Here is a 24969-nt window from a genome sequence, read left to right as displayed (position 1 = left end):
ACTCCCAAATCCTGTCAGACAATTAGTTTTTGCAATTTTCTTTAAATATCTTACCGAGATCGTTTGACGATTGTCCTAGTGGTGAACGTGAAGGAGGAGCCCGGGACCAATGTGTCGACCAGTAGCGTCGGCGGCGTCAGCGGCGTCGGCAGTGTCGGCGGCGTCGGCGTCGGAGTCGGAGTCGGCGTCGGCGTCGGCGTCGGCGTCCCGTCCGGCATGATGGGCACCGCGGCGTCGTCGGGCGTCCCCACGACGGGATTCGCGTCGATGGACTTCCAGACGCGTTCCAAGTGCTTTATGTGAACACGAGAGGAGCCGCCGTGCAAGCAGCAGCGCGTACAGCTACGTGACGAACCGACGACGACGCGACGTCGCGACGAGGATCGACGAGGGACAACGCGATCCTACGTGATCTATCGCGCGGCGCGTTAGATCGCGACGAGATGATGGATTCGCGATTCGACGAACGCGGTGAGCGATGCATGCGACGCTCATCTCCCGATAACGCGCGGCAATATGCGGATTATATTTATCAAATATTATCGAACAATATCTGATAATTGTTTAGCTGATATTATTGGATTGGTCGTTCGCGAATCTAACCGCGCGGGAGAAAGCGCAACGTAAACTCGCTCGTGTAATTGCTGTTGTTATGTTAATTCGATGTTAATGTAAAGGTTACGTTCGTTCACGCTTGTTAAACACTTAAGCGACACATTACGTGCACGCGGGGAGTAGCCGCGCCTATCGTGCGAAATATTACAATACGATGCAGTATATAGTATGATCCCTCGAATCTTTATCGCGAGAATGGCAGCCGTGTGAAAGGAGAACATAGGGATGATCTCTCTCGGTTTTATCTCCCTCCCCCCCCTCGTTTTTTTCGATATAACACGTTTGAAAATACCTCTATCTTCGCACATCGTTGTCGACTGCTAGACAGTATTTAATATCTTGACGAGAGAGGCGAGAGACGAAGGAAATTTGTTCACAACGAAAATGAGATATCGTTTTTCGATCACGATAGAAAAGAGAATACGTTCTGAACTAATTCCTGAAAGAAAGAAATGTTATTCCAGAAAGTTACAGTGGCAAAATTTTGCACGCGTTCAAGCGCTCTTGCAATGATCAAATGCTACCTTTTCTATTGCGATATAAACATTTGCAACAGAAACGGTATCTCTTAGTTAATATGGATCCATTGTAAGAAGAGCGATGTAGAGAAAAATCGTCTTATTGTAGAGAGTTCTTTTATATAAATATATATATATATAAATATATAAAATTTAATGAATAAAGTTAGACATGTTTAATCGTACAAATATGTACGTTTCATGCTGAGAAAAGAGTAGTTAAGTTGTCTATATTTTTAAGTTAAATATATAAATATTTGAATTGAAGTTTAAGCATTTCATGTATTTAAGTTAAATACATAAATACTTCAACTGAAGAAATTTAATTAAGTGGAAAAATTTTGTCAAATTAATTACTTTTTCCTTAGCGTGTGAACCATGTAGATTAGAACGGAATTGTTTTCGCGATTACGATGTAAATATACGATTAGCGTAGACGTAGTAACGATTTTAAGTAACTCATACTGCGAGCTAATTAATCTTATGTATAAATCAACTAAAATTGACTTCTATTAAATGTAACGTTCAAGTTATTAACGAGATCGTGTATGAGCACTTTGTGACAGCTGCGGTACAGTGGTTCGATGAAAATCCACATGTAAAAAAAAATATAACTGCGGCCGTATGAGAGACGAAAATAAATCTTAATTATTTATCATCGAAAAGTACAATTCTCTTCCAGGCAGTCACTTTACTTGAGAGAGAGTCACACTTTTCATTATAAATTTCGCTATTGATGTTTAATTGAATTAAATATTTTATTTTCATTCACGCAAAAATCTATCTAAGGAAGTATAAAATTATCTGTCGCTTTACTTTCAACGTTATAATAAGATTGATAAAAGTATCGAACTCCATTTTGAATGATATAAAGATTGTTTATCAAAATGTTAGTTACCCACGTAATACACAAATGACATTTAACTAATAATGCGTCTCGCTATTATGCAAACATCAAATATTACTATAATATATTAAATGCCATACTAATTTATATAACGCATGCGTTATTAAGTCAATACACAATAATTATATTAATTAAGCATTTAAATATTCTTAACTTTGTCCGAAATTTTCCCTTTTATTTAATATCTTAATGCACCAGGAGACAATATTGAAATATCCATTAAGGAAAAAAGTTTTCTTCTTCCGGAAATAGTTTCTACATAGTATCTACGCGCTACTGCATCCTGCTGCAGGTCTGCCTCACAGGATGCCAAGGAGAATAGTGCGCGCCGGAGGGCGGGGGGGGAGGAGGAGGGCGAGTGAACTGGACCAATGGCCGGCGAATGTTTTGCGTGCGCGATGTTTGCAAAACAATCCGTACGCCGTAGGTTTTAATATTCCTCGTAAAATCTGGAACGCTATAAGCGCAGGTCGCGTCAACACTGCGCGTGCATCGAACACGGGAATAGCACGTGCATCTTGTTTTCTGATCTAGGAGAACGTGAGCGCGAGGGAGCACACGCTGTCAATGACGCCGTTATGGCATTTCTCTTACGGACTGCAAATATGTTAAGCTCGGCCGGATACACGATTGCAAGAAGCGAGCCTTCGCCGAAGAATGACGGAACAAATTTTTTTCGTATGAAAATAAAGAGGCAAAATAAAAATTGCGAGGAACGGATACGACAAGCTAATATTTTGTTAAACTGTAATATGTTGCTATATTTGATGTGCATATTCTCTTTCAGCAATTAAGTAAGTATTAAAAAGTGGAACTCCTTTATCTATAAAGACGCAAAGTATGTATTTTTTTGTTTGAATCTATATCTACGTTTGCTAACTTAACTGTCGCATCTTTTTAATTCTTTTGAATCACAGTCTTGCTCGCGTAATGTATACGAAGAAAGATAATAAAGTTGGAATTTCCGTAAATAAGATTCTTATTTGTACCATTTTTTGCTTAACTATTCTCTTTATCCTGGGAATTCATGGAATCGTGATTCTCGAAATCAGTAAGCGCCACTTTTTTGCTGATTACGTTCTTTTAATAACTTTTATGTTTTTTTCCAAGTTCGTGTCTCTTGATTAATAAGAGAATCGAAATTCGAGAGGCATCATTTCGTCCTTCTTCTTACTCCTGTTTAAATCCCACGAATTCCCTTCGTCTCTCAGAAACGTACGCTTTACATAGCGTAGTTTGACACGCTCAACGTAAACATCAGATCCATTTTATCCAAACAGACACGATAGTGGACTCGGCTAGCCACGCATATTATGTACTACGAAGAGCGCGGCTAAAACGTATGATAAAATATTAATTATTACACGCGTCAGTATGTTACACGTACACGTGCGTTTCGGTATCCCAGTATCGCAACACCTTCATTTTGTAATGAGTAATTCAACTTGTGATTTTGCGAAAGCAGTGTCAAAAGTGTTCGATGTAATACCTTCAACGAAGAATTATTATTAAATTGTTAAGCTTTACTTTATGCTATTAATTATTTATATTTTACATTAATAAGTCTATTATTATTTTATATTGCATGAATAGTTAAATTTCGTGATGGAAGTTCACCGTGTCCGATGATCGAAAGGATCTTGGGATGGGATAAATCGGATCTGGGCAACAGGAGAGAGAACGTGCGTTGAATGACGCACAACAGCTGTAGGCAACTTTGAGTCGCGTTTCGTGCTCGTAAAACTTTGAGTCTAGAATATGTCTAGAGAAGAAGATAGTATTATGGGCCGTGTAGATATTATGGTCACTCGTATCTTTGTTATATTAGGTGACGAATTCTGGTAATTACTTATAAAATCAATTTGTTTAGCAGCCTTCCGTTATATAGCGCCAATATGCCAACACACAAAGTGGACATTTGTTATGAGGTATTTTTACTCTTTCGAACATTTTAAAACTCTTTCACGACACGTCATTTAATTACACATAATTCCTCATTATTTCTAAACTTGAGCGTATTATTACACGAATGTATGTACACTTAAGTCTTTTTTGCCATTTAACTTTTTATTCGACTGTACATATTTCGAGTTATGCAAAATTAAACATGAAATATAACATGAAATTTTGCTAATGTAGCTCCTTAAGTGTATTGACATCTCAACGGGCCTAACATGGTCTCTTCTTCGAATTTTTCATACTGAAGTAGTTTAATAAGTTGATTGTAGTTTTATTATTAAGCTATAATTTACATTACGTGTATTACAAATTTTCAGTCTATATCTACGGAAAGCTTATGCATATACATTTGCATATATTCTACAATATTTTTTCTTCCTAAAAAATGAAACATTTAATTTAATGAAATTGTCCCGTATTTACGAAAAATACTTTACGTTTGTCTCAGCATTGTAATCCATCTTATTCTGTTTCAAGTTCAAACTTCGTTGTTAATATTTAGAGTGGCATTCTCTATGATTTTAACCAAGTGTCGCGAAAAAAATATATGAAGGATCAGAAATCGATATTCCTCGCGGATAAGATCGTATTTTTGCGATCTGCGTGCTTCAATTACTCGGATGAATTCGGCGGGACGGATATAAGGAAAGAGAGTATGCGACGATGTCTCGCGTGCCAGATACACACACTCGGGGGAGGAACGTGCGGGATTCACATGCACGTGCGTGCGTGCGTGGCGATGCGTGTAAGTGGAGGACGTCGGCGGTGACATATAGCGACGGCGGAGAACGATCATTTAGGCGACTATTAGCAGCTTCGTGAACCCGCGCACGTGTATCTCCTGCAAGGGCTGCAAGTACTCTTCTGAGCTGAGAGGGAAGGATTCTTTGAACTTGTGAACCATCAATTGCGGACGAAACAATGTTGCACTTGCTATTATGTGTAGGAAAAAGAAGAAAATAGAAGATAAAAAACCTCTCTCTTGCTAATGAGCAAGATTGACCGATAAGAGCAAAGTAATTGAAAAAATCAATTAACTAGTAATGTGAATTAATACTGAATTCTTTTAAAGAATTCTCTCTCTCTCTAAAGAAATTTATTCGTTGATTTATATTCTCTTCATATTTATATTCATTCGTATTTGAATAATATAATGTTATGTTAGATAAATAAAACGGGCGATAGACAGCAAGAATTCAGGTCATTATTATCTTCTTAATTTTTACAAATTAAAATATTGGGAGCAAATATTTTCCATATCAAAGAGAGATCGACATTGATCTCCTACTTTTTTGAAGGTAGAAAAAGGTTCGAACGATGAAAGACGGAAAAGAAGAAAATTTTTCTATTTCCGGCGCGCGATGGGGGTTTCGCTTCGTCCTAATTCGATTATAGCACCGGAATTTAGATACAGCGCCGCGATCGTTAAAAGTGTATTTAATTAACCGTCGCGTAGAAAAAAAGACAGTCGGTCGAACGAGCCGAGAGAGTGTGTCGGGTATCATTCGGCCGATTTATGGTGATCTTCCCCGTAGGAAAACCCAGGGCAGACCGCGAATTCCCGAACGGAAAGAACTCGGAGAGGACTAGCGTCGAAACACGTCGGATTTCTTCGCCTGATGATCAAGTTAATCATCCGTCAGTTTCGTCATTCCGCGAGCGATTTCCACCCCTCCCCTCCAAAAAAAAGGAACAAATGGAAAAAGAGAGATCAAGAGTGATCGAGCGCGAGATGAAATAAATTTAAATAATCATTAAAATAGTGGACCATTGGACGACGCTGTTCATCGCGCGCAACGATGAAAATAGACGGAGGACCATTAGGAGAGATCAAGAAGAGATCGGATGCGGAAGCGTCTCTCGCGGGAGAAAAAGAAAGATTTATCGATCGTTCTTCCTCTCCAGCCAGCGGCTGGATTATCTTTCGGTCAGCGGCTTCTTTTCCTCCGCGAGTACGCGAGAAAAGAAAGAGAGAAAGAGAGAGAGAGAGAGAGAAATGGAAAAGCACATAGCGAGACGCGTGGCTCTTAAGGCCGGCGTCATGACACGGACAATTTGTAGCGGAGTGTCAACGCGGCTGTTTCTATTTTCGAATACGGCTGAGAGCGCGAGCTATCTTTTTTTTTCTTCTGCTTCTTCGCACCCCGTGCTCCTTTTCCCTCTCTCTCTCTCTCTCTCTCTGTCTTTTGACGTCTACCTGCTCTTGTTTCTTCGTTCACCCACCGATGACAAGACCGGCGGCCACGGGGTCCGTGGATCCGCGCGCTGGTAGGGCGGATTATCGCGGATCTCTCGTCCCGCGGTATCCTGCTTCTCTTATATCGGTGGCTTACGTTTTCTGCTTCTCTCCTAACGTAAACACCGCGAGTATTTTCGTTTCTGCGATTTGTCACGAAGGGTTGAGGGGAAGTACACCCGCTTAAAAAAAGAAGAACGCTCGCGTGGAGAATTGTTCTTGTTTAATTACCCGACCGATTTTATGGGAAGCTTATACTGTCGCGCATACGAGAAGAGAACTGTGTCGTAAACGCATTACGTCGAGATGCGTCCGTGATGATATAATATTAGGGAAGATACGTTAACGCGTGATAAATACAAATGTGGACTAAATGAATAGTTTTGTTGCACGAGTGAGAATATAAACGAATATAGTAAAAGCGTACACCAACGAATAATACGGTAGGACTCTTATGGAAAAATAAAGTGGAAAAATAATATGAGGTAAAAAAGCTATTGGAAATTATTGGAAAACTGTTCAAATTCAATTGTATTGTACACCATTAGTTCCAATGGTTTTAGTACGTTTTTACTTCGCGAGATTATCGATATTTTTCCACAAGTGCTATTTGCGACACGCGTTTCTCGGCATCGGCAAATAAGCGACGTGTATCGCGAGTTCACGCCAGCGGTCGAAGAACTTACAATTATGCTTTATCGATCAGTTTGAGATGAATCATGCGACTTGTTAACATCGGGCAACATCCGAACGTGCGCATCGTGCGTTGGAACGTCATCTTGACGCCGGACACGTTTCAAAGATCAAAATATCATTTTTCTTGATAAACTATATGTATTCTGATATTGAATCGTATAATCGTAGTTTATGCGACGTGTCTTTGTCTTTATCGCCAACTAAAGCATCAAAAAGATTTATTGATTTATCGATAAAATTGATTTAAGTTTGTTTATATTTATTAATATTTAAATTATATATATATATATATATATATATATATATATATATATATTTATATTTATATTTATAATGTCAACTTTTATAAAATTATTATATTATATATGTATGTACAATATATTTAAGAAACGAGAACTTGAGCACGCATTGAAGACAATGAGATTTATGTTGAGGCTCATTCCAATTTACGCGAACGAATCTAATAAATGAAAAAATTGGTCAGCGAAGAGCAATTCTTTCATTCTCTTGCAGCTATTGAAACTTATTGATTTCGTATGTAAAGATTACTCTTATATCCTCAAAAACACCGAACGAGTGCATTCGCACGCACAATGACCTGTGACGTTAAAACGAGCGCGATAATTCGCACCTATTATGGCTCTTTCTCTCATTACGTTCCACTCGGTCGGAAACCCGAGTTGTATCAAACGCGCGACAAACGGAGAAAGCTTATTCGTGCGTTTTTGCGATCGGACGAACGAACGAACGAGCAAGCGAGCGAGGCTCGAATTCGAGAACGCCGACCTCAGCGTCGTTCCCGCCGAGGATCTGCAACGAGTGCGTTTCAGCCGCGTAAAAACGCACCGACGGTTGACGCATTGGTTGAAGAGGAAGAATTATCGTTCAAATTATCGGTGCACATTATTAAAATTACACTTACATTGGGCGTGTACTTTACATTAAATAATTAATATTTTAATTAATTGTAATATTAATATTTTAACAATATTTTGAAACAATTATGATTATGTTACTTTAGCTATATATTTTACATTCGGGTATGTTGCGATACTTAAGTCAGCAAAGTCTATCTGAAACTTTACGTAAATACGAATGCATTTTTTTGATAAATGTAGAATATTACACAATAAAAAATACGATATATGTAAAAATATTAAAAAAATGGCGCGATCTGTGCTATTTTCTCGGTCACTCAGATAAGTTTAACTCTTCGCACCTCCTTTTCCTGTTGGCGTTAATAACGAGTATATTTTGCCTCAACACGCACGCCCGTTCCCTCTTTCGTGAGTGCACGGCCGGGCACGTACGGCTCGTGCTAACTGCGCCTCTTTGTTTTTTCCCCCGGCACCTTGTGACACGTACGGGTGTATCGATTCGACTCCGGCTTTTACGCACGCACTCTCAGACCGGCCCGAAAATCTGAAGGGAAATGCAACGTGACAAATACGCGCAGCTGATATACCGAGTGGAGTCGGTTACTCCAAAGTTGGAAATGTGAAACAGCGCTCGTTTCTTGTCAAATTTAGAGCAGATTAAAAAGTTTATCGTTCAAGATTCTTGGTTTCTTATCATCGGATAATCATTCTCTATTTAAACTCGAAATTAAAACTCTGTTCAAAATCAGTTTCAAGTCGAACGAGAAGTAATGTTGCTACTTATTTGTGCCTTTGAAACTTCATTTGAGAAAAATCTTAAAATTGAGACTTATACTTAGAGATCATTATTGACGTTAAGAAATCTTTCTTAATAAAGATCGTTTTTTATAATTTGGAAACGAATAATGCTATATCCTTTTTTACTTTACTGTTCACTTTTATAAACATACTGTATGTACTATGTGTTTTGATAAATCGGAGATGAAAAGTTTTTACCGTTTACTGTTTGCATTTAGGAGCGAGGAAACGGAAATATTCACAATAAAATGGAGATGAGAGTACGCTGTAGAAGCACATATTATGTTTTCCGTTATATTAACAATATATTTAACTTTTAATCGGTGATGACAACCGGCAAATACGCGCTGCATCTTCGTTAATTCAAATAGCGATATAAACATATTTGCGCACAGGGATAAGTTTTATATAATTTTAATACTTGATTTTCTATAACGACTCGTTTTCTTTTCTTCTGTGGGCAGGGAATGACTGACGACAGAAAGAGAATAAAAGTACGATGGATGTACCCCATTCATCTTCTATTTCAACGGTTAATCTTCCTCGAGAAGTTCGTCATCGAGATTGACATCCTGGAGTAAAGAAAATAATTCATTATTTTATAATACCTTCCTCAATATCATGTGTGTTGTAAACAAAGGAGACATATAAGCATATAAAATAATTAAAAAAAATAATTTTTAGTTTACAATTCTTTCTCTTTTTCTCTCTCCCTCATCTCTCTCTTAAAAGCATAAAAGCGAGAAATATCGAAACGCAGGTATTCCTAAATGTGCCATCGCGAGTGAATGAAAAAAACGGGAGGCAGAGCGTGACAAAACGTAGTAATGGTCAGAACCTTATGTAGGAGGGGTACAGTTCGACTCTGGAGTCGAGTGTTATGGCAACAAGTCTGTAAACAAAATGCGGCGTGACTGCCTCGCAGCAAACAAGCCCCCGAGGCCTTTCGCAAAAGCTCGCAGAGAGAAAAAGAGAAAGAGAGTGCATGCACCACTGTTCTCCCGCGCTCGTATCAGTTACACCGGGACCGGGCTTAATGATCTATCACCGATTTTCGTTCTGCACATGTATGCATACACATAGAAAAATATCTTTATATAAATAAGATTTGTATATGCAAATTATATCGAAAATTCTCTTCAAGACGAAAAAATGTTTATATTAATTTTTTACAATGTTTTACATTAATATCATATAAGATTAAAAAACTTGGTAAGAGAGAATAAATTGATTATCTAAATAATACAGTGTATAAGATGTCTTTTTTTGCATTATTATATATTTGCGTTATTTGAACTTTCTTGCCCATGATTTCTTTCTTTTAGTGATGCATTAATCACGTTACATGTACACGTGTATTTTCTCCATTATATGTAATGCACGTGTAGGAATTATGTAAATACAACGTGCATTTCTGTGTATTCTGCACGTGCATGGAATTTATATATGTATGGTATATACGTCGTGCAGCCCCTTTCTTGCCATGTTTTCGTAATGCTATACCCGTCTAAAGTTACGTTCATATTTAAGAGCATTAAACCGCTGCCTAATTGTAGGCTCTCTGGCTCTTATTTGTTCGCGCCTTCTTCGTTTTCAGTTTATCTCCAACTTACGATTACGGAGTTTGATGCTTATATTACAAGGTTCGTATATAGATTATTACGTTACAGCAAAACAAATCAATCATTTTTAATTCTAATACATATTTTTCGAAGCAAAGTGAGTAAGAAGGAACGAGACATACATAGAAAATAGAGGTAAAATTATCGTATGTTGCGCGCACGCGCGCGCATGTATAAAGAACCATTTTAAGAGTATTACAAATAATATGCCATACTCACTGTAGTATCGATATTATCATCAATCTCCAGGTCAATATCTAGATCATCATCGTCCACTGTGAGAGGTCTGGAACTACTTGTGAGCTTTGTCGTGTGAGCTTTCTCAGGTACTTCTTGCTTCACGGTGGACGTTGTTGCTTTACTTAAGGAAGTATCCTCTTTCATATTTGACATCGAAAGATCATGTAATCTGTCGATCATTGCTTTAGTTGCTATTTCATCGATCTCGGAAGTACCACTCACGCCCTTGTATTGAAACACGCCTGACTGCTCGGCGGCTAACATTTCCTCTAATGGTTTCCGCTCGATATTAGGCTACAAAATGAAAACAATGTATTTAATCATACAGCTTTAAAATATTTTATGTGATTATTACTTGTCTTTGTTTTCTAATGATGTTTTTGTCGGCGAAACAAAAGATTGATCAGCGAGCGCAAAATCAATTTTATATAGTTCTCTCGACGTTGTAACGACAAGATAACAAAGATGCGGCGATGTAAAACTTATTTATTATCGGTAACAAATATGACCTGATTTTATCACGAATCCTATAGAAATATTCAACTCTCTTACTAGTTTTGTTATTGTTGTATTTGTCGTCCGAGATTCAGATTGGTCTCAGTAAAATGATTTGTCATATTAATGGATCGCAATTTATTGTTTTTAAATCAATTAGTTCGACACATTGCTAGCTAATCACGTATTTTGAATTGCCATAATTCCATTTTAATAATTAAGATTCTAATATTTCACTGTATTACTAATGTCATTAGTATTTATAAATAATTTAAACGTACTGTGACAGTAGGAAATGCTGAAGCTGGAATTTGTTTTTTGCTTTCTTCCCGCAGAAACTTTTCTGCCTTTAGGGCTTCTCTATATCCGGGGAAGAGATTCTCATACTGTTCAGGATCCGCTAAACTCTGTCCGGCTTTCTCGCTCACCGCAGATAGTTTTTCCTTCCACAATTTAATGATGGAGGAAATTTTACTGGGCGCGTACGTTCTAGCGAAGAACGCGGCCTCGGGAATTCTGTCCGTCTTGATCAGAATGTCGAGACACTTGTCCACGTCACCCAATATGAAGTATGATAAGAAGGAAATGTTGTTCTTTCCTCCGTCGTCTGCTACTGCGCCGAGTTTCTGTATCATATCCGCGTTACCCGTGCTGGTGGCTAACAACAACAAACCACCAAAATCTTGTGCTTGATGCAGACATTCCTGCGCTAAGTAGAGTTTCCCTTTCTGCGTGGCGAGTGACGCCAATTGCCGCCACTTTTGCTGACTGTTCGCTTCCTTGGCGAGAGTGTGCGCGGTCGCGAGGTTTCCTAGCGCGAGCGCTAGCTCGAATCTGTGCTCGGGATCTGTCGACACTGCCAGAGCTTGTTCTTTGAAACCCTGCAAGATGGAGATAAAAATAAAAAGTAGAAAAAAAATTTTAATAAAATGTTAATGAGAATGCAAATGTCGTACTGTTAAATTACATACCTGTTTTTCTAAAAAGTGAGCTACTCGTGTTCGATGTTCCTTCGGAACTGTTGGCAATACTCTGTTGGCAGTTTCAAAATCTTTACGCATAACTGCGGTCTGATACTCTAGGACTGATAGTAACAAAGAGTACGAGACGACAGAGAGTTCCTTATCGCAAAGATATAATCTGTTGTCCCTCGGTACGTATCCCAGCAAATACATCGGTCTGTCCAGATGGGACACGGTGACCACTTCGCCGCCGACAAAGTAATTAACGCGATTAACGCTGTTAGTATAGATAAAACAATCGCCGACCCACAAACCAGTTTTCACTACTTCGTTCATTTCTGCTATCATCTAAAAATATTATTTATAAAAATTACAAGTAGAGAAAAAAATCATGAAAGCCTGTTAAATTAGACATATAAATGTACCTCGAACGCATTTTCAATATCCTCACTGTTTTCCGTTGCATTAGCGACAGCATCCGCCTGATACTTCAGTATAAAATATTGGTCTGATGTAGCTAGTGCCACTAGCGAGGCGTTTTCGGCCCAATACACGTGCGTGGGTTGTATGTCAATGCGACGGATCAACTTTAACGTATCCCAGTCAAAGAAGGAAAGGCCAGATCCGGACGACACGCCCAATAGAAATCCACCAAAGATGCCTGAAAAAGCAACAATGTACTCGAGTCAAATCGACCAGGAGACGAAAGAATATAAAGGATGTCGCACCATCAGCTCCGAAATCTGGTTTAAAGCTTTTCTTTTCCTTAAAGTTTTTGAAGACCTTCACCGTCGTGTTGCTCTCCCTCACCGCGTACTGGCTAGAGTCCGCCGCCCATACAAATTCCGACGCCTGTCCGAACGCTTTGTTTCTCAACGCCATCGACGTGTATATGATGTATTCGCCGTCGCCACAGACCACCAGGAATCGCCCGTTCGGATTGTGTTGTATAGTCTGCGGATATATTTCGCAGGCGCCCATGTCCTTGACGGCCAACGGAAGTCGCTCTCCGTCCTGCGCCTCTTCGCCCAATGCCTTTAGGTTCACCTGCTGAATCTCGCTGTGGCGGGCCCACACGATCTTGCCACCTAGCGAGTCCATAGAGACGGCTGGCTCCTCACGACCGACCTTCACCATAACGCTACCCTCGTCATATCCGATCGCGACGTTGTTCGAGCCACGCATGCATGCTATGGTCCACACCCTTTCGAAACCGTAGTTGAGAGAGGACTCCAATCTGTACGTTCCCGCATGCCATATCCTTACGGTACCGTCCTCCGAAGCCGTGAGAACGATCGGCAGTTCCGGATGGAAGCACACGGCGGAGATGTTCTGCGTGTGACCCTCAAGAGTTTGCACGCAGGTCTTGTTCTGATAATCCCATATCTTGACGTATCTGTCGTCGGCCCCTGATATCAGGTACGGCTTGTCACCACCGTGATAATAATCCACACAATTGACGCCCTTCTCGTGACCCTCCAAAGTGAAATTGGCTGTGGGCGAGCCAAGTTGCCATACTTTGACGGTTCTGTCAAGAGATGCACTGGCAAAGGTATTATTGTCCTTTGGATTAAACACGATCTGCATTACATAGTGCGTGTGACCCTCGAATACTTGCTGGCAGATCCAAGACTTTTCCCAGTTCCACAATTTTATCCACATATCATCTACAAACAAGAAATGTTGCTACAAATTAGAAAAATAAAGATGAGTTTTTCACTCATCAACTTATTAATCGCATTATATGCAAATATGCTTGATAGATAAATTAATCATTGTTATTTGACTCACCGCTGCTTGTGAGTATAAACGGCTGCGTCGGATGCACGGCTATGCACCTGACATAATCACTGTGTGCCTCGAAGGAATGAACGCGTTCCAGGGTATTGTAATTGAACACACGAATCTGCATGTCGTCGGAGCCTGTGATCACCCAGTTCTTGCGCGGCACAAACTTCGCTGTTCGCACCGGCAAGTCGCACACCTCGAACGTCTTCACTAGAGTCTGCGTCTCGTGATTCCAGATGTTGACGTTGCCCTGGTATAGAGAGCACAGCATCCATGGCTCGGTCGGATGGAGATCTACGCTCTTCACCCTGTCCGATCTGGCCGTCAACTTCCGCTTGATGTCTAATTTCAGAGGCTGAGGAAGAAAATCCTTAGATTTGTTTCTTTTTTCCATTACTGAGCTTCTTGAACGGTTTCCCTATTTTTTTCTTTTCACATTAGAGAAGAAAAGAAAAAATAAACTGTGCAATAAGTTCATTCATGAGATGTAAAAAAAAGAAACGGTTTGATTAATATTTTACGTGCGACAGTTTCTTTTTTTTTTAAATATGTGTGTCATCAACATTGTTAGCCCCCCCACAGTAGTTTTTGTTCCGAACGTACGTTTACAAGATGTTTGAAGTTAGGTTGAAAATTTAGCCCTCTCATCGAATTCGCGTGAAAAGAAGAAACGAGACGTCTCGTGCGGTGAAACTAATTACTCCACGCGAGCGAATTTTTCGTCATCCCGAGACGGGAGCAGAGATATTTTGACGTGTCTCGCAAGAGCAAACGTCAACGCACGAGGATGGTTATTCCGGTGTTGTTGCGAGTTGTCGATTCGCTTTCCCTTGCGTATCGTTGCCTCGTCTTCTTTCTACGTACCATCTTGTTACCGTTGATTGTTCACCGTGTCCACTGTCGCCAGTACCAAACTATCGTTGTGGTTGCATCAACAGGATTCTAAACACGAACATGCATCTGCCATGAAGTTGAGACGTGGCCGATGCCGCGAGCGAAAATGGCGCCTGCACGCGGCGAACGACGTTACCCGTCGAGACTTGCTCCGAGGACAACATTGCACTTGATCGATAACAACTGTTACTTCATAATCATCTGTTGGAAATGAAACAATTATCCGTTGAGAGTTATGATAATTATTTGTCAATAATACAGATAACACTTTCTTTATGAAATAAAAATCAGGAAATATATGCAACATCGTCTACATTGTTGCATATATTTTAACGTTCAATTCGTTTTCTTTTATTTCCACAAAATAGAGAAAATGACAATTATAGTCATATGATTGCAATTATATAATATTAATAGGATATGCTAATATTAATAATTTATATTTATTAACAATTAATTATGAAGACTAAGGAATTTTTCCTCCCTCCCTCTCAGCCTCCATCTATCTGTCTCTGTCTTCTCTCCTCTTATCCTCTTCATGCTTTCTTCATTCTTTCTCTGTCATTATGCGTCATCCATTTTAATTAACGCTGACTAATTCGCTGATAAGAAGAACGTACGTATTATTACGTAAAAACACATACGTTTATTCATAACGCGTTTTTATGTGACAAAATATTAATTTACACGACGGATCACGTTTAAATCAGCGGCGCAAATTGGCGGCCGGGGGATCAATAATGACGTATTGTTACAATTGATTTCGCCTAGCGTTGCCTGGCAGTGACACGTATTCGATATCGAATTTCCCTGATTATTATACGACGAGAGGAATGCATAACAATATATCCAATCGAGAGGAAAAAAAAGCCGGCGCTGGTTGCACGAGCGGACATAGTCGTGGCGGATTTTTCAACGATCGAAACTGCACCCGCAGCATAATGTCGCTTCCAGTTGCGCGCTACGTTTTTCATTATCTTCTTCCTCTCTTTTCTGGTAGCTCGAGTTTCCATCGATATTTCTTGTTCAGTTCAATACGAATTTTTCATTAACTAATCTCACGCGCTGATGCTTTTTTTCCGAAAAAGGAAAAAAATGCAAAAAGGTACGAAATGGCTTGTAAAAAAAAAAACTAAAAATCTTACAGTGATCGGGATATGCGGTCGAACGGGACTCGCGCTTTCCTTGGGCGACAAAAGTGCATTGTATCAGGACTGCACGATTTTCGATAAACCTGATGTATACGGTGGTCCGGTATGCGGCGACAACGGCGTGACATACGCCAATAGTTTGTACTTAGATTGTAGAAATCATCACAATCGCAAGACCGGTAAGTTAATCCTTTTTCTTCAATTAAATATTAATTAATTAGCAATGTGCATACTATAGTATATAAAAGTATCAGAATAGAATAAGGACATAAGTGATGGTGACAAGTGAAATATTAATGTGTGTTATAAATACACATAATTATAATATGCATCATAAGTTTTGTAATGTATTGATATAAGTATGTTAATTAAAACAGTAAAGTGCTTCTTGATGCATCACTGATTTTTTAGATGTATTAATTTCCATACATTCACACTATAAGACGCAAGAATATTAACGTCAAATTCTGGAGTAATGAGATGTTAATGCACTAAAAATACATTGAAAATCTTACAGGGAAGTTTAAAATCGAAATTCTTTTTAGTAATTTAGAATAAAATTCTTCTTAGTTTCCACACTGCACTCCGGTCAGTGCTCAGAAAACGAAGACTACTGCAACGTTAATCTGTATTACGAACCGGTTTGCGGCTCGGATCATAAGATTTATACTAATAAGCAATCTCTACTATGCGTTCGTCGCAGGCAATTGTCAGGTAAGAGTCCACCAATATCAGTCATCTCATTTTTCACATTTGCATTTAATGCTTATATTTATTTCACACTTCAATATAGTAAATTAAACAAAAGTTGGACAACGCTAATTCTTTAATCTCCGTCGTTACGTTTTGTCGAGTCCTTACCGAATTTTCAAAAAAGTTCCTAAAATTATTAAAAACTTCTCTTTACCACAAGAAATATCTTTCATTTCTTTTGTCACGATTTCTAATTCTCAGAAATCCCAAAGACGTGTGTAAATGATGGGAGGCATTAACATTTCGATGAAAAGGAACTTTGACCGCATCGCGTGAATTCTTTCCCGTAATTTCTTTTAGAACTGACAGCTGTGCCGATGACGGACTGTCCGCAGAACGACGATTGCTATCGAGGCGGCACCGAGCAATACGGGATGAATCCGGTCTGCGCGAGCAACGGGCTCACCTATCAAAACGCGGCGCAGCTCAAGTGCCTGCAACGATATAATCCCGGTAAGGGACTTCCGGCGGAAGTTACGCAGAATCGTTTAGTTACGACTCGCCCTAATTGCCGGCAAGTAGTCGGAAATAACGTTCAAACTCCTCCGTGCGCCGGTATACCTTCGCGCTCTCTTAAGTCTCGCGACGCGAGTTTGATGCTGAATCAATTTAGAGTCCCACTTTGAACTAAATGTTTCGCCGGGAACGTATAACCCGGTTATCCCTCTGCGGACGATGGATTACGATTTATATGCGAATCAAGATAGTTACCTGTCAGCGCGCCGACGATGCAGATTTAAACGCGATTTTCTATTCTAACTTTATTAATGCGTGGAACGATCGTAGCGAAATATGACGGAGATTTATCGTATATATGGAATTACCATAAATTTCCAGATGGGAAAATTAGGGCAATCAAAATTCAGAATAATAATCGGGCGATGAGAAGAAACGCGACGGCGATAATATCTCCAGAATATAAAAACTTTAGTGAGTGACAATTGTAACATTAGATTTAAAATTGAGATTAATATAAAATATTCATTACAAGAATTAATTTATTTATTTATAGTTATAATAAATGTCATGAAAATTATACGAAAGATCATCAAAAAGTTTAATATATACACCGTATTTATTGTACGTTCGATTGAAGTACGCAGTCTCAGACTTTATCTTATTTTCCTAGGATTGCAAATTATATATGACGGCGGTTGCCACGTGGAATTTGTTCATCAGCTTTATGGTGCGGCGGTCTGTGATATCGCGAAAGCGAGATACGAGTGGAATCCGGTCTGCGCGTCCGATGGAGTCACTTATCCAAATCCTTTCGTCTTTCTCTGCTTTCGCCCACGTGCGTAATAATATATTATGTTACATAAAGTCTCAATAAGTAATTTTTCAAAGTTTTATCGACGCACGCTTTTGCGAGTTTCGAATCAATTTCTCCAAACGATTATAATGTCGAAACGCCATTAAAATTTTACGCGATAGATAAATTATTGCGAGTTAATTTAATCATAGTCCATCGAATTTCATTTCGTCAAGTTTAGTTGGACGAATATTCAATGCGAAAGAATTAAAAATTACTAAGTGAATTTTATTTGATCTAATAAAAGATTCAGATTTATTGATTAAAGAGAGTATAGAGATAGCTAATTGTTTTATTTAAAAATTGTTTATTCATACACTACATGATTTATATATTTCTTCATTTAATAACCCAAAGTCCTCGAAGTAGGTTACTTCTTTTAGTTCAAAAAATTTGTAAATGTAACTTCTTTTAATTCAGATCTAACAGTAATGTCCAATTGGGAGTGCGATACGCACAGCCACGACTCCTGCATAGAGGCTCACACAAATACGACGATCTTGCCGAATGGCGAATACGTGAACAACGCCTACACTGCGGACGACGAGGTTTGCGGGAACGACGGTCGCACGTATCAGAGTATACATCACTTACAATGCCAAACTCGTCACGACAAATGTGAGTCGCGCGAGAAACGGGAAGGAAATAAGACTCGACATAATAAAAATATTCGTGGAAAATGTCAATTTCAGTAGATTCGTGATAAAACAACGTAACTTTTACGACTCTTTCAAAATTAAGAAAAAAATTATTTGTATTTCGAGACTTCCGTTTTTTTTTTCACGATTTAGCGGGAATTATTACACGAGGACCATGACATTAATATCCTTGTTCCGCAGATGTATTTCTAAAGCATCACGGATCGTGTTCCGGACCGGATGACCATCCTTGCGGTTCGATACCGGCAGAAGAGCACAGACAACCGGTATGCGGCACCGACGGCAAGTCCTACGTGAGTCCAGAGGCCCTTTGGTGCGCCAAATTACGCTACCCGAAAAGAGGTGAGAATTCGTAAATCATACGGCGTATCTATAACGAATTCCCGGACGAATTCTTCCCTTCGTGTGATGCTCGTGTTCACGCGAGAGCAATTTTCACTCGGAATTCTCTTCGCTCGTTAACCTGCTTATGTCGCGTAAAATTACAGACGCTTCGCACAATTTTGGTTTTGTCTCCGCGTGGAAACGTGGACGTAACAGGAAAGACACAATTTTAATCATTTTCTGTCTGACGTATACCTTGTTACGTACGCGAAAACACCGCGACGCCGTGATACACTTCACGCCTCAAACAACGGAAGGAGCGATCCCGCGCGATAAATTCTGTTGAGCCACACGAGAAATTACGTCGCTGGATATATCACGATTCTCGTGTGCGACGTTGATTATCTCGATTAAGATCGTATCTCTCGCATTCTCGAGAGTTGAAACGCAAATGTGAAGAGTGCAGAAGATACCGTTTGGTCTCGAGATAAAAGCGATTCTCGATCGATTGAACCTTCAAAGCTGGAGATAATGAGATGTCCTTCTTTTTGCAGATATTGCTTACAGACACGATGGTCCATGCTAACGAGGATATTGTCAGGAATCATGCAGAAGAATAGCGCGGAAGAAGCTATTACGCACGTTCGAAATGTCAAGACGGTTTAAATCATGCGAAAAAAATCAGAAAATTTTTTCAAAATGTTTTTTAAAAACCGATATAAATAAGTACACGATAAAATTTTTCATAAAATTTAAACTGTGTAAGAAAAACTCTAAATTGAAAACAAAAACGTAAGTAATGGTGATAAAATTTATAGTTTTATTGTTATATAGGAATAATTATATACATTCTTTTATTTATTTATTCCTAAAGTCTAACTTCATAAATCGTACAACACAATTTTATGTGATAATGTTTTTAATTTTATATAATGTATGCTAAGAAGAATAGAAATGTGATATGTGTATTGTAAAAAATGCACTATGTATAATGGGCATAATCTCTCACGAAGAGAATAAAAATAAAATTTGTATAATTATATAATTAATAACAATAATTAATACGTAATTAATTACGTAATTAATTAATCGTATATATAGAAATCAATAATGTTAATAAAATTTGTACGTGACAAGACTGTATCTTCATTTCTTTTTTAATATTAATTTCTTATCTCGATTTCTCTTTAAATTTTCAAACATCTCTCGCGTATGTATGTACATTGCTAGTGTTAGAGAATCAATATGAACGTAAATATACCAAGGACACAGCTCGTTTGTTTAATCGTGCGCGCAATCTCTCTTCAATTAAAGAACACAAATAAAAAAAAATTAGCATTCCCACTTCAATTGTGTCAAGCGTATAAGGGCGTCTGGTGGTTCTTATTCATCTTATTAGTATTTTTTTTCTAATTAGATTGTATTTGCTTCCACTTATCTCTAGAAGTTTATTGTGATATTGCTCGCAGAAATGTGTATGTACGTGGGTGTACACGATGTGTAAATGCACGTGAATGCCCGCGGTGCATCAAGCTCGGATCCGTCGGTTCTCTCGGCAAGCCTAAACGACTGTGAGGGATCAGTCATCCCTACGGGATGCGCGCATGATGCAAGGTAATCTCGTAGAACGTCATCTATAATTTATCCGAACGGTGTCTCTCCACGTAATGCAACCGCCATTCCGAAGAAGGGGGCGGGGGAACAGACAGTTATATTTCGAATGGGTTAAGGTCGTCTCCAAGGCTATTCTTTGAACGACTGCCGCAGTTCTGTAAAAGGCACACAGGACGAAATGGAAGGCGAAGGAAGAAGAGAACGAAAAGCGGCGATAGCACGTTACATACGTAAGTATTTTTGAATAATTTATATGCACTTTTAAGAGACATTTTTATAGTTCATTTTATTCGGTGAGAGTATATTTCAATTTTACATCGATCTCTTATCCGCATCGAGAAAAGAAACTTCCCTTGATGGTAAAAATTTAAACAGCATTGCGAAAGGACTATTTAAGACACGCATAATCTTTTTATCATAGAATAATTTAAACAATTTAAAATATTTATTATTTTATTTAGGTACCTATATTGTTGCACAAACTATATCGTAATATTTTTGTATTTTTGCATATATATATTTATTTATTTCAAAATTATGATTATATATATGTCATTTTAAATATCAAATAACAATGTTCCTAAGAAAGTATTTTGTTAAACATATAATTGCAATTTATATGATTAATTGTTTTTAATATTTTTTTAGTATGTGTTCTGTGCCAACATTTAAAAAAATGTTATTTAAAAACAACAAAAATCTACATTTAATAAAAATATTTTCCAAAAAAGGAAAATGTTTTCTACTCAAATTTTATTTAATATCAACCTTCGATAGCAATCTTCAATATGTAATAAATTTATATTCTCTATAACAATGTTCTTGTGCAAAATATTTTTCCCTTCTTGTGTAATGTACGTATGATTAGTCGTTGCCAATAATATCATATTATTAATTTTCGATTTGTGCACATTAGCCACTTTAAAATATTTACTTTTTATTAGATAAACAAGAAATAAATATTAATCAATATGTAATTATTAAATTTTAAAAACATTTCTCATTTTAAATGGCTATCAAAATAATGTTAAAATATTAAAAACTAAAATTTAAAACAAAACGCAACAAACGACAAATAATTTGTAATTCTTCGGTGCATGTTGAACTGAGAATTCTGTACGATGTAATTTCACAGTGAGTCAGATATGATTTTTATTTCCTATCGATTTTCTGTGACCTTAACGTTTGTGCGCACAATACGATCAGATTGAATTGAATATCTCATTATAATAAATTCCTCGAGATCGGTTTTGTTATGTCGACATTTCGTAGTGCTGCAATATAAATTTTTCTTTATAAACCGATTTCTGTCATGCACAAAATGCATGAATGTCGCACTAGAATTAATGTTCCATCACTCCTAATTGATTAATGTTCCATCAAACTTGTTTACAGCGGACTGTAATTAAGAGACACGTGTCTCATGTCAAGTGCACGTGCGAGTGTATTTAAAAACTGCTGAAAAAGCATCGTTTAAATTTATGAGATCAAAATGTAGTATAACACTATATGGAAAGATAATTATTCCCGCATTTTTGGAACTTGAATAATTTTGATAACATGACTTACTTCCTTTCTGACTATTATCACTCGATTAAATATGTTATGCGACTTATTCCAGTTTCATCAAATATCATTCTAATTTAATATATCTTAGCTAAACTTGATTTCGCAATTTTCTCGTTAAATAGAAAAACTTTTTAATTCACATTTGAATTAAAATTTAATAAGATAAAAAGGATCAATATATGGATATATATATATATATATATATATATTTCAATAAGTTATTTATTTTTTTGAGGTCACTGCGTTGCCTGGGCACAACAAAAAACAATTTGCTAATAATTAAAGATAAAGTGTTCCGTTTACATCAAATTATCCGAATTTGTATTTGCATAAGAAAGACAGTAAGTTTCCAACAACTGCTTCTGCGTTACTTGTTTTATGCCAAAACATACAAGTGCAAGGACAATTTCTAAAATCAATGACGAAAATAGTATATTGTGTAACAAGTGCAGTGAGTCAGGTTTGCTTGTAAGTGTGGAAAATGGACGCACGAGTCGTTGTAATTCTATTGTTTTGTACATTTATATATTTTTCAGAAGTTTTTTTCATAAAAATAAAATTTTATTTTTTTCTCTAAAAACATTCTTGAATTTCGATTATAATTTCGAAGCTTAGATATTTTGATTCCTGTAAGCGGATTAATATGTGTGATTAAATATTCGTAATAGTGGCGACATGACAATCACTTATTAGAAAAGGTATTAAAAGTAATAGATAATTATTTGCAAATGCATGAAATCCATGAAACATCAAAATCTATAAATATACAACATTATGCAAGATTTGTTGGATAAACGTAATTAAATCCAATCCGAGGAGTGATACTAAGTATAATACTAAATGTTGCAGTAAAAGTGATTTAAAACTCGTGTTCTCTATAGCTACGTCTTCTTATTTTAGATGAATAAATATAAGATAATAAAATATAAGATATTGGAAATTAGAGTGAAGGAACATGAGAGATTTGCTTCGTTGTTTGCACTTCGATACGCTTACATATCGTTAATCACGAAAGATAATTAATTCGCGCGGATTGTTGAATACTAATTAGTAAAAGCTATCATATTTTGAAAGATAATAACGCGATGCAAGGAGCGATGCATGCCATCACTCGCTTGCTCGAATGTGTCGTGCGAATGGTAGCGCGGCGACCTCGCAGACGCGGAATAGGTCAGCGACCTTTGCATAAACAATAATAATGCACTGTACACGTCGCATATTAACACACATCAAGGTTATACCAATAAAAATATGTAATTTTTTATAACACAAATTTATGCCGAATATTTTGTTTTTTTCATTCTAGATTTATTGCATTTTTGATCAGATATTAAATCTAATAACTGCTGAAAAATACAATTTGCTTAAAAATATTATTTTACTTTGAAAAATGTTAATATAAATTATTTGATATTGTACATGGTGAGAAAATCCTACTTGTAGAAATTACATTTAGCATCATACATTTATACATATATTAATATGTAGTATGTATATATAAATACGTGGTAAGAAATTCCTGTTTATAGAAATTAACATGCATTTTTTAGCATCGTGACATACTTCTTATCTTGGTAAGATGATATCTTCAATAACATAGTATTATACCCGGCGATTATCGTTCAGATGTTCTTTTCCTTAGAAATGTTCACGATTCTACGCCTCCGATAATTAATTTCTACATTGGGCGAAATCGCTTAGCGTGCCGAGCAATTAAACGCGTAAGTCTCACGTGTAATTATCACATCAAGTCTGGTTTATTACAGCCCAAGAAGATTATCTCTCCTACTCATCTACCGAAGATTCTTTTCTTTTTCAGTTCTGACCTATATTTTAGCGTACAACCTTCACTTTTTATTGTGAATTTGCAGCTACGGTATCACGCAGGTCTGTGATACAATGAAGAGAGATATTGCTTTGTCGGATGCAAAGGATCCAGAGATGTAACGCTCTACTTGGGTTGTGCATCTAGTGTTAAATGTGGATCTGAGATCTTGAGTCTCATTTACTTAAGACGATTGAAATGTTAATACAAGATCTATTTTGCATCAAGGAATAACTTATAGCAAAAATAAATAAAATCAATTTCGTTACATATCATCCCAGTGATGAAATATAAAATATAACAATGGATTCAGATAAATCGCGATCGTTATAAATTAATTAGATTTCGTTTTTGTGATCTATTAAAATAATTTCATTTTTCGCAAAATTCAATCAAAATCACACACACAAAATTGTATATCTCTAAATTAAAATCAATAAAAAAGTCAGTAAAATCAGTAAAAATATACTGATTTTCAATGGTATACTTATAACTTGCCAATCAGTGATCTTTCAGTGATTATAGATTAATTCTGAAATAAAAATCAGTAAAAGTGAATACTTGTTGGCTATCACAGCTATAAGTATACCACTGCAAATTAGTGATAACACACTGATTGTAATTTAGAGAGCATTTCAACAATATTCCTGATCATTGAACAGCTGTCGTCTCAATTTTAGATTACATCATAATAACATATTACTTCGTGAAGTAAAATTGCAAACATGGAAAATTTTTTATTAAGATAAATTTTGTGAAGAAGATAATTTCGAATTTCATAATTTTACGCATCTGGAGTGTAAGTAGTCTAAAGATAATCACTATATCCTATTATCATTTTACGAGATAACAAACGAGACGCGGTCAGATTTAACGTTAAGATCGCGGCGAAAGAATTGGCTGGGCGAATTGCAACGTACGATTTCAGCGCGAAAGAAATCGGTTTTCTCGGAAAACTGATCGGAAGTCAAAGTGCGCTTTATTCACGAATTATCTTCAACCCATCGTTAAAATGTCATAAGCCACGTTCTAGTCGTCCATTTCGCTCGCGGGTAATTGCACAGCGTGGATTGCGGCGCAGGGTAACGACCGAAAATTTTTGTCAATCAGTCCGCGATCCGACAACTACGGCAGAAAATTACGAAATGATCGTA

At 37.4% G+C, this 24969-nt stretch overlaps 4 protein-coding genes across 8 annotated transcripts in view; 2 read left to right on the top strand and 2 right to left on the bottom strand.

The window, feature by feature from the left end:
* The window catches only part of LOC105834808 (forkhead box protein D1), a 43368-nt gene extending 37680 nt beyond the window's left edge, over positions 1–5688 (top strand). For all 5 annotated transcript variants that reach the window (XM_036293664.1, XM_036293667.1, XM_036293666.1 and 2 more), the window contains one exon: positions 80–5688. In XM_036293664.1, the coding sequence (XP_036149557.1) occupies positions 80–303 (224 nt within the window). In that variant the 3' untranslated portion in view covers positions 304–5688. The remainder of the gene's footprint in view (positions 1–79) is intronic.
* A 3181-nt stretch (positions 5689–8869) lies between these two features.
* On the bottom strand, positions 8870–14718 carry LOC105841126 (coatomer subunit beta'). Its single transcript, XM_012688256.3, has 8 exons — positions 14579–14718; positions 13718–14069; positions 12655–13593; positions 12352–12587; positions 11936–12274; positions 11246–11845; positions 10449–10763; positions 8870–9179 (listed from the first exon to the last, which is right to left on the bottom strand). The coding sequence occupies exons 1-8, from the start codon at positions 14579–14581 to the stop codon at positions 9141–9143; spliced, it is 2823 nt and encodes a 940-aa protein (XP_012543710.2). The 5' UTR covers positions 14582–14718; the 3' UTR covers positions 8870–9140.
* LOC118647927 overlaps positions 14579–24969 on the bottom strand; it is a 58420-nt gene continuing 48029 nt past the window's right edge. Inside the window, exon 2 of the mRNA XM_036293906.1 lies at positions 14579–14809. The gene's annotated coding sequence lies outside the window, so the exon portion shown is untranslated. The remainder of the gene's footprint in view (positions 14810–24969) is intronic.
* Positions 14872–20139, top strand: LOC105841118 (serine protease inhibitor dipetalogastin). The gene is made up of 8 exons (XM_036293905.1): positions 14872–15604; positions 15756–15938; positions 16330–16473; positions 16813–16965; positions 17642–17806; positions 18245–18442; positions 18664–18825; positions 19362–20139. The coding sequence occupies exons 1-8, from the start codon at positions 15442–15444 to the stop codon at positions 19391–19393; spliced, it is 1200 nt and encodes a 399-aa protein (XP_036149798.1). The 5' UTR covers positions 14872–15441; the 3' UTR covers positions 19394–20139.

The sequence above is a fragment of the Monomorium pharaonis genome, chromosome 11, assembly GCF_013373865.1.
Source record: "Monomorium pharaonis isolate MP-MQ-018 chromosome 11, ASM1337386v2, whole genome shotgun sequence".
NCBI classification, from domain to species: Eukaryota; Metazoa; Arthropoda; class Insecta; order Hymenoptera; family Formicidae; genus Monomorium; species Monomorium pharaonis.
This window is presented reverse-complemented; position numbering and strand designations above follow the sequence as displayed.